This window comes from Haemaphysalis longicornis, unplaced genomic scaffold (genome assembly GCF_048455015.1).
Source record: "Haemaphysalis longicornis isolate Haplotype H1 unplaced genomic scaffold, Haemaphysalis longicornis Haplotype H1 scaffold_2, whole genome shotgun sequence".
In the NCBI taxonomy this organism is placed as follows: Eukaryota; Metazoa; Arthropoda; class Arachnida; order Ixodida; family Ixodidae; genus Haemaphysalis; species Haemaphysalis longicornis.
The window spans coordinates 269,590,319-269,604,307 of NW_027526295.1; the positions used below are offsets into that span (position 1 = coordinate 269,590,319).

Genomic DNA, 13,989 nt, shown 5'->3' on the forward strand with positions numbered 1-13,989 from the left:
GACGTATAGACGGCGTTTACATGGATGCGACAGTGGCGCATTGCATCTACGCAGGGGCTAATGCGCTAGAAATACGCTGGGAAATGCGATACTATACTATCGTATCCTCTTATAAAACGTTAAAAGTTTATTTCGCGGGCAAGGGAAGGAGGGGTAATTTAACGCAGCTGATGGTAATGGAATATGAAAACAAGCCAGTTCGGTAGGCACGTTTGAATTTTAGAACGCATCTTTTGTATTTTAAAGAAATACTGACACAAAATTTCAAAGATTGGGTAATTATGTAAAAAGCTTCCTCTGCATATCAAGAGACCTCCCACGAAGTTTCAAACGTAACAGTTCAGTATCACATATTTTAAATCAATTTCTATCGTTAGAGACCAGAACGGGTGCCCTTTCGACATAGCCATCAGCATGGCGCCATCTGCTCCTAGCTCCAAACTGCTGACTTCAGGGCTCCCGTGACGTAGCCGAAGCGCTGGCTGCTGTTGGCGCGCGCTTCTTCCCCTTGTGCATCAAAACTGACGTAATGTGCTCGGGCGCGTGCGACCACGGCCATCTGGGCCCACGCGGGAAGTGACGTCAAGTCTGTCATCCTGCCATGGCAGTCATCCCCTGTGTTTGTTTTATCGAAACCGTAACTGACACACATAAAGAGGCTGTGAACAATTATTTACGCTGCGATCGGCCATCTAATGTGCCATTCCATGATTAGTGTGCTGGTAGGCACCCATAGCAGCCAAAAAAAAATAACATAACACGAAAAGTTTGTGCCACTACTCCTTTAATGGTACCGCCCCCTAATGCGTCGTTTTGTATACATGTATGTATGTGTGTGCGTATATATGTATTTACGTACACGGATGTGGAACACGCCAAATGTTTCCAGGCCTTAAATCCTTAAGACAGAGCCTGCCTAACTATCTATTGGCTGGAAACCTGGTAGTAATGATGAAACAATCTCGCCAGCTTGGCTGCGAGCACTCATATTTAGGGCGCACATGACACTCCTGATCTAAGTTACTTCCTGTCTAGTGAATTATGGCTGGGCGTAAAAACTGTTGACCAGATCTTTTTCCTGTTTGCAGCACCAGTCGGCCACAATAAATGAGACAGAATCCAGATATCTGCGCGGCAAAGGGACCATTCATTTCTGGAAGAACTTCGCCTTCGAAGAAGAGGTAAAGCAATTGTGGTAAAAAAGGGCTAGCTCAACCTGCCAAACAAATTTAGCTTTTACGTGGTGCTCTACACATGTAAAGCGTATTATAACATTCTCGTTTGTTGCTGCTGGAGGTTTGCAACAGCGCACGCTATGCTTGTTACTGTAGCAAAGAAATCTTGCCTTCACTTGCGTTTTCCTTGCTTTGCTTCTCCTTACGCTACTTGCTTGCTTGCACTTGGTAATAGTTGCGTGCTGTTGCTGAGATTAAAAAAGTTGTTGCCTCGACAATCTGCTGGTGCTATCTTTTTTCTACATCCCCTATGTCTCTAACGTGCTTTCAACTGCAATAACGTATTTAGCATAAACTTTCGGCTCGCTATCCACTAGCACACAGAAAATGCATTGAGTTGTAAATGCAGAACCTGTGAATAATCACAGAATTCGTGCGCTTGAAACTCGCCGAATATTAAATAAGAAAGTCCGAGGACGCCTGAGCCGTTCTCAACAGTTGGGAAGTGAAAAAAAGTAATCCCTAATTAAACGCCATTGGGTGACCAATTGGGCGTTGCGAGACGTTCTGTGCTGCCAAGTGAGCCTTGGCTCGGTGGTGACTCGTTTGCCGCGTGGCGAGTGAAGCAGAAGCGGTAGATGAGCGAAGCTCGGTATGGTTCTACATGGTGCCGTTGCAATTTTGAATTTTGGGGGTTTTTATCGCCTTTTGAAGCTAACAGGAGCTGCTAACTGAAAGGTTGCACCCTTGTGCCCTCCACCACTTTTCAACCTCTTTGTATACACATTTTCATCCGTTAATCTGTAATAAGATGAGGACATGTTCTGGGCTCTGTTGCGCATGCACAGTTGCATTTTCCTTTCGGCAGCGCTAATCATTAAGCCGCTAGCACAGCCCACTGATACAATGGCAGCTCCCAGGACGAAGAAATTAAAAAGGTCTATAAATGTCATGAGTGTCATGCCAAATGGGTATGTTGTTGCCATAAGACGTTCACTTGTACATTTAATCGATTATAATGGGTCATTCATTAAATAATACGTCCCACAAAAACACCGTGAAAGATCTCCTGGCGTCCACCTTTTAGTTCCCCTTGAAATGGTTTCTAGATGCCGCTGCTGCGAATTCAATGCTCCTGCCTGTTAACTGCTCACAACAAGAAATTTAGCGATTTTAGTTTTCCCCCGAAAGTTTTAGTCCCGGTTAAACGAAGAGCGAAGGCGTAAAAGTGGTTCCTGTGATCCAGGGCCACCCGTACATCCGCGTCACCCATGACATCAGCATCGAGGACGTGCTGGCAATCTTCGTGCGGGATTGGAAGCTCACTCTACCTCGGATTGTGCTGGTGATCATCTCCAGCCTGACCACCTGGCAAGAATGGAGTGCTCCGCGCCAACTGGACAACTTCAAGGAAGGCCTGATTAAGGTAAGTCAGTGGTTTTCCGCGTTTCGGAACGTTTCAGAACTCGCAGGGAGGCTTTTAGGCCTTGACTGGTATCGTAATGTATAAGTTATACATCTTCGTGTGCTCGCGTTAGTCGTCTTAAAAACTAAAATCAAGAGCTTCTCCCGAACGTTAGTCGCGTCTACTTGCTAGACGAGCCTCCCGCTGGCTCCGCCACTGAGTATTACCGTTTGTAGCTCGCGAGCGAAAATGCCGACCTCCGATGGGAGCGGCGAGCCGGAGAAAAACCGTGACGTAGGGGTCACGTGGCGCGCACTCCTAGAGGCCACACGGCGGATATCTCCACCGTGAGAGTACTTTCTACTGTCAGCGTGCGGATGCTTGGCGCCAAGAAGCTCAGAAATAAGCTATCATTGCAGGCGGCGAACACAACGGCGATGTGGATACTGACCAACGGAGTCAACACTGGCATTGTGAAGGAAATTGGTTCTCGGGTGAGCGAGGAATCGGTCCAGAGGCTCACCATGAGGTGCCACCGGCACCCGCACACCGACTTCGAGAAACGGCCGCCCCTGTGCCTCCTTGGCATCGTGAGGGAAGATCTGCTCACGTGTGCCGACAAGTTCGAGGCTAACAAGGTGACGTACAACCTTTGAAATAAAAAAAAAACATTGACGAATCCCAAGCGTAGGTAGGAATCGACATAGAACGAAGCTTCGATTGCACGCCATCCTGGATTTGTCCCCCTAGAGTCCTTTTCGCTGAGTTTCCCTGCGCCGACTAAGGTGACGCGCTGCTGTCGCAAGGTCACAAAACACTGTTTGGTTCCGCCAGTGACCGAAGCGGGGTTGGCGGCGGCGTTTCTGTCAGCACCGCAAAACCGCTCAAGGCGCTTGCTTGACCTTGCCTGAGCTTGAAGGTCAGAGCGACGCTACCAGGCGTTTCCTGAGTTGGTACCGGGGATAATGACGTTCGCTTAAATCTATGCGTCAGGCGGGTAAGAGAAAGACGGAGTCAAGTACCTGCGCTGACTAGCAGACAGAATAATTTGCAGGTTCAGGGCACCAGCTTAGTGCAAGCTGTTCAAAGTTTTGCGCCAACCAACCAAAGTTTCAGCTCTTCTGCCGTACAACCAGTCAGTGAAATGAGGCTTACTGTGGGTGGCACCAAATTTACATCCCGAGGACAAATGTCGTACAAGCGACCGGATTCTCTCGTTCTAGAAAAAGCGTTTACTAATTCAGCGGTGATGGTTTTTTTTTTTTTTTTTGCGTGCGAAAGCCGAGCTTATAAAAAATGTTTTGGTTATTTTTATTCAGTTATTTATTTTTATTACGAGCAGCACATTTCAGACCCACGTTAGAGGTCAGTTAACTTCAATCAAAGAGATGAAACAAATAAAGTAAAATAACATAAAACTACTATTCTGAGGAAAAACCAAGCATTCCCGGACACGAGAGTTTGCTACCTTAATTGAGAAGCGGGTTAAAAGCGCGGGAATATGAGCAGTGAGGAGGTGGATGGAGGGAAAAAAGGGGCCACTGTGACCTTATGGTGGGAGAAGGCAAAGGAAGGAAAGTAGGACCGCTGAGGAGACTCATAGTTGAAAGGGCAAACAGTAACGGTCAGTGCTGACAGTGTAATGGGAAGTTGTCGGCGAGTTATGCAAACAATTAGTTTGCGATTGCCAGGACTTACTCCAGTGATAGGAGATTTAGTCACTGGCAGGGGGAAGTGGAATTAAATTGGAGAAATTTTGGTATTAATGCGTAGCCATCTTTCCCGAGTACCCCCCCCCCCCCCCCAAAGCCAGGACTTTGTAACGCCCTGCATATCCAACAAAATGCAGATATCGCGAAAGTTCCACCTGTAATCGCTATAATAGCGCAAATAGAGATATTCGGTCGAATGAAATTTAATTTTTTTTTTCAAATAAGAAAAATATAAAATAATTACGAAAACCGGCGCACTGTGTAACGCCCTGCATTTCCATAATAATGCAGACTTAGGGAAAGTTCTAAATGTAATCGTTACAATAACGTAAATGGAGTTCATTGGTCGAACGAAAATTTGAGAAACAAAAAAATAAACTAAACAAAATAATTACGAAAATGTGAAAACGTATAACCCATGGTATTTCCACAACAATGCAGACACCGCGAAAGTTTAACCTGTAATCGTTATAATAGCGCAAATGGAGATAATTGGTAGAACGAAATTTTGAAAAACTAATAACTAAGAATAATATAAAATAGTTCCGGAAAATGGCGAACCATTTAATGCCCTGCATTTCCGCACTAATACAAATTCAAGAAAGTTCAACCTGTAGTCGTTATAATAGGGTAAATGGAGATCATTGGTAGAACGAAATTTTGAAAAAATAATAAATAACTGAAACATGAAAATATGCGGAAAATGGCAAGCCATATAACGACCTGCATTTCAACAATAAAGCAGATTTTGTGGAAGTCAGACCTATAATCGTTATATTAGCGTAAATAAGATAATTGGCACAAAGAAATTTTGAAACACTAAAAAAATAAGAAAAATATACAATTACGGGAAATGACTAGCCATGCAAACCCCTGCATTTCCACAATATTGCACATTTCCCAAAAGTTCCAGATGCCGCCATAACGGCGTAAATGGAGATAACTGATGGAACAAAATTCTGAAAAACTAAGAAATAGGGAAAATATTAAGCAATTACGGAAAATGGTCATACGTATAACGCCCTGCATTTTCACAATAATGCAGATTTCGCGAGTGTTCCACTTCGAATCCTTATAATAGGGTAAACGGAGATAATTGCTCGGACAAGATTTAGATAAACCACAAACCTTGACTGTAAAAATTCAAACTCAAGACAAGCGGCATAAGAATGCTACGCTTAGTAGATATATCTCTGAATTTCTGCAGAATTTCTTGAGTTCGTAAAGCACTTCAATAGCGGCATTACGAACGTAGCGCGCCACTCCATTCGTAAGTAATCGCGACGTGGTTGCGCTGTCACCCCCAACACAAGCGCCTACGTAGTACCCTTCTCCGTTCCCGTGTTCCCGCTGCGTAACTATAGGGATGCAGAACGTTACGCACCAGCGTAGACCCTGAGCGCTTAGCGCTGCGACTCCCGCGCCACCTGTTTCCGAGTTTCGACGGCTTCTACGAGAACCGGGCTGGCGGCACATAAGATGTTTTCACTCCCGCGCTTTTGAGTGGCCCTGCATTACAAAAATGTTATCGTAGCCCGCATGATACGAGAAAATGTTTGAGACATGTCGCAAAATATTACGGGGGATGCTTAGAACTTTTCTGAAATGTGAAGGCGGAAGCCTAGTTGGACGTTCTGTTTAACTTTGCGTTGAACTTTCATGTTGATCGCGTCCGTCTGTGGCCGCTGCTTCATCCAAAGCCATTTCTAACCGAGGACAGTTACGACGAGTGGCGTTTCTAGCTGCTCTAGCCTCTTCCGCCGGGGTATAATTTTTCAATTTTTCCCGCCCCCGACTAAGGGCTGGATCGTCATCACTCATAGCTATTCGGAATGAAGATCTGAGCCCACACGGCGACTTAGACAAAGCATGTATAGAATTTTCTACGGTCCGTCGCTTTGTTTCAGAACCGTCTTCCGGCGCTGCTGTCTCCCTTTCCCGACGCACGCTCCTCCCCTCACGCTCCGATTTTTTCGCACCAACGATTTTCTGTACGCTTTGCTGTACTTGACTAGAGGTATAAGGCATTCGTTTTAAAATTGTGGTGTCAGGCTATGAGATGCTCGCGACGCTGTTGTGCGGCTTTCTTGGACAACGGTGCAAACACGCCGGCGACCCTAATCCAGCGTCACGCACGTTTCGCCTCGTTTAGATCTGAAAATTGCCCCTGCGTACCCTTGTACATACCCTTCAGCGTAGTCTGGCGATGTCAATCTGCCTCATTCGTCAAGCGCGCGGCCTCGCTTAGGTGCGATAAGCCGCTATCTAAATGCCGCTTGTGCCTTGAAAAGGCACAAGCGGCATCCGATCAACACATAGACGTTGAGCGCTGCGGCATGACTGTTGGCCTAGAATTTCTAGGTGCATCAAACCACTTTACATAAGTGTCTCCGTACATAGTGGCAGTCCAAATGAACCTGGTGTGCTCATGAATCGTTAGGAGTTTTCACACCAAAGGAATTAAAATCAACTAGAGTTCGTAATGCTGCCTTGGCTTCGCGACGCTGGTATATATGAAACACCCTGCTTGGCACTCATGCAGGCCACATTTATCGGTATGCAACTGAATCGGGGATAATTTCTCATCTGTGAGGTTCCCGTCCTTTTCAAATACCGTCCTTGTGTAAATACCCCTTCTAACACCTGAGAACAGGTAATCCCAGCCGCCAACGACTGGAACTGCGGCAGTATTCGTAATGAGAAACCGGCCGGAGAGCAGGAGGAGCGTTCGACGTTGATGCTTGGGCGAGTTGGTGTTGCACATTCTTCAGTTCACAGCGCCAACAACAAACAAGTATGAGCTGGAGAGCGAGATATCGTCTGTGTGTTTCGCTCACCGCTCGTCCTTCTTTTTTGTTTGCGCTGAGAATTAAACCATTTTCGAAGCGCACCACAGTACATTATAGTACCGTTTTAGTGGCGCCTGCACCGATAGCGCTTATGGCTTTATATAAGGTGTATGTTGATAACGCTTTTGTTGTGTTCCGAGCCAACCATACTCGGCTAGTATTAAATCATGGATGGAAAATAATTAAGAAGCTATATGAACGTGGTGAGACGGCATCTTTTTCATTTTTTCCTGCTCATTCTGTGCGTGGTCCTTGAGAATGGCCGTAATTTTTTTTTTTCTACTTCACTTTCACCGCAGGGGGACGACATAAATATAGAGAACAGCGGAAACCGACCCGAGGAAAACCGATTCGATCTCAATCCCGATCACACGCACTTCGTAATTGTCAAAGACAACACCGTTAATAAGACGGGGCTCAACGACTTCATGCTCAGACTTGAGAAGCACCTCTCGATGACATATGAAGACGTCGGTAAGCACGACGCAACCTATTGTGTCCACTTCAGAAGCCGTCAGCTTTTGGGGAATAATGCGATTGGGTAATCTACGCTTGCCTTCCGCAATCACATGACGCACGTCCGCGAATAAAGCACGTAGATAATGAATCTTCTCGCACTATTCCAAGCACAGCGAACAAACGTATTTTTGACCCGTTCACGCCCCGTACGTACACATACGTAGTCATCCGCTTCCGATGACAACACAAAGAAATTTTCGAAGCCCTACTGCCCCGAGGCACGCAGGAAAGAACCCGTGCATCGGGGGAAGTGTGCCAGAAGTCGCGTGCTTTTTCGCGCTCAACGGAGGCCAGTGGCAACCGTATCCTGACAACGGGGCCGAAGGCCGGCCCACCAAGTCACCCTGCCGGGAGCCAATAGGCAACCGGTAAAAAGCGCGAAGGCTCGTGGGTACATTGCCTGCTCCCGCGGAGTTCCGCCACTTCCGGTTCGAGAGCTCTCCTGGCCTCCCGTACGCCGACGGTTTTCACGCGCGCGTGTGTTTGTCGTTTATCTGTTTCCACCGAAAAAAAAAACTCCCAGGAATCGCACATTCAATGTGTAACAACGATGAATCCTACTAGTGGCTTCTCTTAAAAGTAAACACTCTTATAAACAACACGCACACACGCGCGTGAAAATCGCCGGCGTAAAGGAAACCAGGCGAGATCTCGCACCGGAAGTGGCTGGAGCAGACAACGTACCCATCAGTCACCTATTGTCGGCAAGCGGAAACAAACCAGGCCCCAGTGGAGCTACAACCGGGCTAGAGAGAGAGAGAGAGAGAGAGAGAGAGAGAGAGAGAGAGAGAGAGCGAGAGAGAGAGAGAGAGAGAACAAATTTTATTTGTCTCTGGAATTATGTAGGGTGGTGGCGGAGATCCATAAGGCCTCCGCGACGTCTAGTGCCCGTAACGTCACCAATGGGAGATGTCTGGGCGCTCCAGAGCCCGTTCTCAGAGGGTGTGGAAGGGGAGATGGGATATGGTGAGGCTGGACACTCCCAAATGGAGTGGAAGTGGATGTCCAGAGCCCCACATGCTGAACAATTAGGGGATGTGAATATGTGGGAGTATGTGTGAACCAGTTGGGTACGATGGGGGCAGGTGCGTGTTTGCAGAATCCGCCACATGTGAGCTGCAGCGGGGGTGAGGGAGGGGTTGGGGGGGGGGGGGGGGGGGGCAGAGTTCGGCGGAGGAGGCGGTGGTGCAGGGTAATGTCCTGTAAAACTCATTTCTTTCCGCGCATGAGTTTCATCCTCGTGCGTACGTGCTGCTGCTGCGACGAAAAGAAAACGGAGATGAGGAGCAGTGAAAATGTTCAAGGGGAAGGGGGGGGGGGGGGAGGAGGAGAAAGCGATGGTACAGAGAGGGGCGGAACGTTCTGAAAATTTTGGGATACTCCGGATGGTTTAGCGAAATCCTCGATTCTGATCGGTTGAAAGGCGATGGGGCAAGGTTAGGGGGGACTGGAGAAGGGGTTAACCCCACTCTGCTGTATAAAGTCCACACTCGACGACGTTTTAGCAAAACGTGAAACAACAAACTCTACGTAACAGAACGCGAAAATACGAGCAGAAACATGCCTCAACGCCTAGCCTAACGTTTTGCGTCTCATTTACCATTGCTGAGCAATTTACTAGATTAATTTGTATACTAATTGTGAAGCAAAAAACAATTAAAATTATAATAAATACTCTGTGGAAGATCTTAAAATGACGGTTATTTCAGTCTTATGAGCTTCTGCTATGAAACAACTCTGAGGGAGCGCAAGAAACTGTTTTGCTGCCTGCTGTTAACTACCATAAACCACAATAAAAATCGCATTGGCTTTCCTAGGAAATCTTGTGGACGCTTGGTGAACATTTAAATATTAACTCGAGCACGATGATAAAAAACCGGGAAATAATTCGTTTTTATACTATTGTAAACGCATGAAAGATTGTTGGAAGGGGACGAGTTTCTATGGAAAGTAAAATTGGTGGGTCTGCTGTGCTCTTTAAGAAGCGGTTGAATTTAGCACCTTTTTTTACAAATGCGCTGTTAAGTATTACGGTATTTTGTGAGACTCTTCGTAATTTGCTGTCAGATTGTGTGCCTGGCGTCAGTTCTTGCTCAGTAAAATCCAATTTTCTCTGAATATTTCTTGTGGGATTAAGCCGTAGTTTCGTATTAATACATACTAGAAATAATTGCAACGCTGCAATCAGCGCCGCCATAACCACTGAAAGCGTTCCTCTTACTCGGCCTGGATTGCAACATGCCGCCTTGTAGCCTCTGACGACAAAGGCAACCGCAACGGCAGCAATTTTTCTTATTCAGGTTGCATGAAGCTTTTTGAAAATTCCTGACGGAGTTTTTTTATGGCCAACACTTGTCAATTGATAAAACCCGTTTGAATAATCCTTTAGCCATAACATTGAGGGGGAAGGGGGGTGAACTTGCCTACACACTGTCACCAGGTTTCCCTCTAGTATATGTTTCTATGAAACCCTGTGGTTTAAACGGGCGTAACAGCGCATATTATTCACTGTTTTTTCTCCCTCCGTGAAGCTGTTTCCCCACACGTGGCCCCGACACTGTGTTCGGCCGAGATACCGCTCATGGCGATCGTCTGCCAGGGCGCCATCGGCAGCAACAAGAGAGTCCTTGAGCACATCAAGCGGCAGCTCCCTGTACTTGTCTTGCAAGGAAGTGGCGGTGCCGCGGACCTGCTTGCATTGGCGTACAACGAAATAGACCGGCGGTAAGGAAACCGGGATGTGCGAGCACGCTTCAGTCTGAGGGACACCTTGGTGTTCGTGTTCATCATGCGAAAGCTTACGCGTGGCAAGTAAATAGCACATTTGGAGCGGTCTTCGGTCTGGTTCAGGATCTTCAAAGAAATGTCTTTTTTTTTTGTAGTGTGAAATGTTTCCAGGTTTCTCTATCAGCATTTCCAGGCGGCGGGGTGCATGCGTGCTGCAGCAGGTGATCAGGTTCGTGGCGATAGATGGCAATCCGTGCATTCGTTTGGTAGTTGCAATGTGTGGAAATGAAAAAATGGGAGGACTGGAGAAGGATTTGAGTGAACAGTGAAACGATTGGGGATAGGGAGAGAGCGACGTCTCGGAATGTTCTAGAACATATGAAAAGTTTTTGCGAAATGCTCCATTCCGATTGGCGGAGAGAAGACGGAGCACTTAACGAAGAGTAGATAAAAGGTTAAAAGATAAAAGTGTAGAAAAGGCTAACCCCGCCGGGAACGCGCTCGACGAGGTCATAACAATACGTTAATCCCAAGCACTGTAGACTGGAGCTTAAAACTATAAGCGGCACGTTTCACGGCGCAAACACAACTGCTTAACGATTCACGTAATTTCTGACATTTATGTCGTCGGTACAGGCCTCTAATTCCGGGCTGACCTAAGAGTGAATCTTTGTTCATACCAGGGGCGATGTGATTCCTGTGCGCGTACAGGCAGCGTTTGGCGAGATTAAGAGCAAACACGATGCTGTTGCAAGGTACACACTGCTGCACTGTCTTTTCTGCGTGTTTCAGGACCTTGGTTGTCATTGTCAAGATATTGGGCTTTCTTCATGTCTGCGGCAATGTCGGGATCGATCTCGGGGTTTCGGTGGGAAGCACTTGCGAAACCCTATTTGTCTTTTCGCTGCGCTTACGAGCGACACTGTCACAAGGAATGCCTGTAAAGGGTACTGCACAGTAGATACACTTATGCTGCGGTGAAGCCAGCCAAAAGAGATCATCAGTGAGGGAATGCATTAGAGGGTTCATTGAGATATTAGGATAATATCTCAATAAATATTTCCTATTATCTCAATTAGGATATTAGGATTGAGATAATTTAGGATAATTTATAACGTAGGCGGAAGCTGCAAGGGGATACAATGCTAATTTCAGCGCAATGCAAGGTATTCTCGCCTGCCAAATCTTCGTTTGTATCAAACTTCACCGGGCATAAATCATACAAGGCTGATCAAGGATAGCCAGACAGTCGCTCTTACCACTCTACGAAATTTCAGGTTAGCTTTCTGCGATATTGTAAATGATAAATTTATAGGCTGTTGTTTCTCCCCCTACAACCGATAATTAGGCAGCATCCCCATCTGTAGCCGAATGGTTACCCAAGTAGATTGCCTAAAATACCGCATGGTTTCGTGAGGCTGAGATGCAGACGATATCAATATTATTTCATCGTCATACATGAATTATTGAGTAGGGTTATGTCGGGTTAGAGTAGGGTTGAGTAGGGTTAGAGTAGTAGGGTTATGTCGTTAACTACTGAGGTCTCCCTGGAATTCACAATGTCTGCTTTAGGATGTACGCCTTGCATTCTGAAATATTTACGTTGATTCAATTCTGGGATATTTTACTTAGACGAAATCTTGGGGTTAGACCAAATTCTTTGGTCGGTGTAGTGAAGGTCGACTGCAACAAAGTAACGGTTTCACGGTACGCGCACGGTATGTTTCAAAGACAAATCGTGGATAGGAAACGGTTTTCTTTCTATCAATGAACACGAGCTACTGTGTACGCGTTGACCGGCATCACTGTTCTTTTTAAAAAATCATAACGCGACAGTTTCCCCTCAAAATTACCACCGCCAACTTTGAAAGCAGGCAAGCAAGGGCCGCAAAATGTTTCAAGATTTATCAGTATAAAACTATGTTGTTCTTATGTCGTATGTCTAAATTTAGTCGAGTAAAAGGAAAGTCGGTATAAACCAATATGCACGTTTTGTTTAATATTTAGTGTTATTGACACGTCTCCGTCAAAATGCCTCATGAATAAATAATACCGGTGCTAATCAAAAAACTTATTTTTTTTAGTGGCGCGACACTTTGGGATCCCGAGTTCATTGAGAATGTCTTGAAGCCTGAACTTAGTTCGCAAATTTGTCGGATGTTCCCAAAGTTTCGGGACAATGCGCTCTCCAGAAACTCGTTCAAGGACAAAATCGTCGAATGTCTAAGGCTCGCCTGTCAGGTAAGTTTTTAGAAATTGCTGTGATGTCATATTCTTTTTGGTGCGCGATTGTTTCCATAGGCTGACACCGAAGACAAAACTTCTTAGTACTATAAAAACAGCGCTCTTGTTATGGCATGAACAGACGACACAGATTTTCACTGTAATTCTGTCAAGCCTATGTTTTAAGCAGGCGCACTGTATACGAGGTATATGTTTGAACGTCCGTATTCGCTAATCAAAGTGCGGTGAAGTCAAACGTCTTTTTGTTCTCACGAGGGTGTTTCCGGAAACTGCTCGCTTCCTTGTTCCACCTCTGCTTGTGTACCAAAGCTTTTTTCCCTCTGAATTTTTTGTGGTGGTATTTCGGCGTCGCTTTTTTGAAGCCGATTTGAGATTACGGAGGCAATCCTATTAAAGGCTATCACTTCTGCCGTAACAGCGTGGGCGAACAAGAAATATATATGAGAAATATACTTTTCAAACAACGAGAAAGTGTGGCACCAATCATGCATGTCAACTTTGTTTATTCCGTACGGAACGTTGAGGGCTGTTTAGGTAAACGAAAGTACATAACCGAAGGTAGCATCGTTCTGTCATGTAAAAATTTTCATTGGATTGCATTTAAGATAAGTCAAAACCACCATTCCTAGGTTAACAGCAGTGACCAAAACATGCAAGTAACTCGGCACACACAAAGAGCTGTGGGCCACTCTTCTGTGCGAAGTACTGAGTGGACCGCGCAATCGAACTTTTTTCGTTGTCTGCATTTTACTCAGATTAGACTACGTTTAGGGCCGTTTTGTACCCGCTTTTGTGATAGCCTAGTGTATTACATTTACTTTAGAAAGTAAGTTTCATAACAAAGTCGATCACTTTCTCTCCGCTAATGGCCGGACTTGGAGAAGGGGAAGATTAATAATTTAGTTGAATGGACGAAATAAGAAAATTCGGTAGTTAAAAATTGGCCGCGTATCTGCTCTTTTCGTTGCAAATGTCGACAAAAGACGATAGTCTTTGTCCACATTTGTCAAGTAAATGCCTCCCTTTGCTTTCCTGCTCACCTCTCATGCTGTTACCCTTGCGTCGCGCTCCTCACAAGGTAAACACGCTAAAGGTTTCCTCAAGTCAATTTAAATTTACCGCGTTGCACTGCTCCAGGCCGGGTGTCTCGATGCCAGCGCTGCTGTACGTCGGAGACGCGCGTGAATGGAGACACCCGACTCACGCGTTTATAGAACCCGGTTGCCCTATTCCATGCTCGTTCCAAGCGGAACATGGAACCTATCTATTGGAACCTATCGGTACTGTTGCCGCTTGATTTCTTAAAACGCCCCCAGTAGCTATAGGGGCGCGGGTTACAGCAGGAGACAGTGTGATAT

At 45.9% G+C, this 13,989-nt stretch overlaps 1 protein-coding gene across 1 annotated transcript in view; it reads left to right on the forward strand.

Moving 5' to 3' along the window:
* Positions 1 to 13,989, forward strand: part of LOC144168632 (transient receptor potential cation channel subfamily M member 2-like) — a 59,117-nt gene that overhangs the window by 2,422 nt on the left and 42,706 nt on the right. Inside the window, 7 exon segments of the mRNA XM_077697578.1 lie at positions 1,089 to 1,181; positions 2,422 to 2,601; positions 3,000 to 3,218; positions 7,441 to 7,638; positions 10,233 to 10,384; positions 12,472 to 12,628; positions 12,801 to 12,809. Coding sequence (XP_077553704.1) covers positions 1,089 to 1,181; positions 2,422 to 2,601; positions 3,000 to 3,218; positions 7,441 to 7,638; positions 10,233 to 10,384; positions 12,472 to 12,628; positions 12,801 to 12,809 — 1,008 coding nt within the window.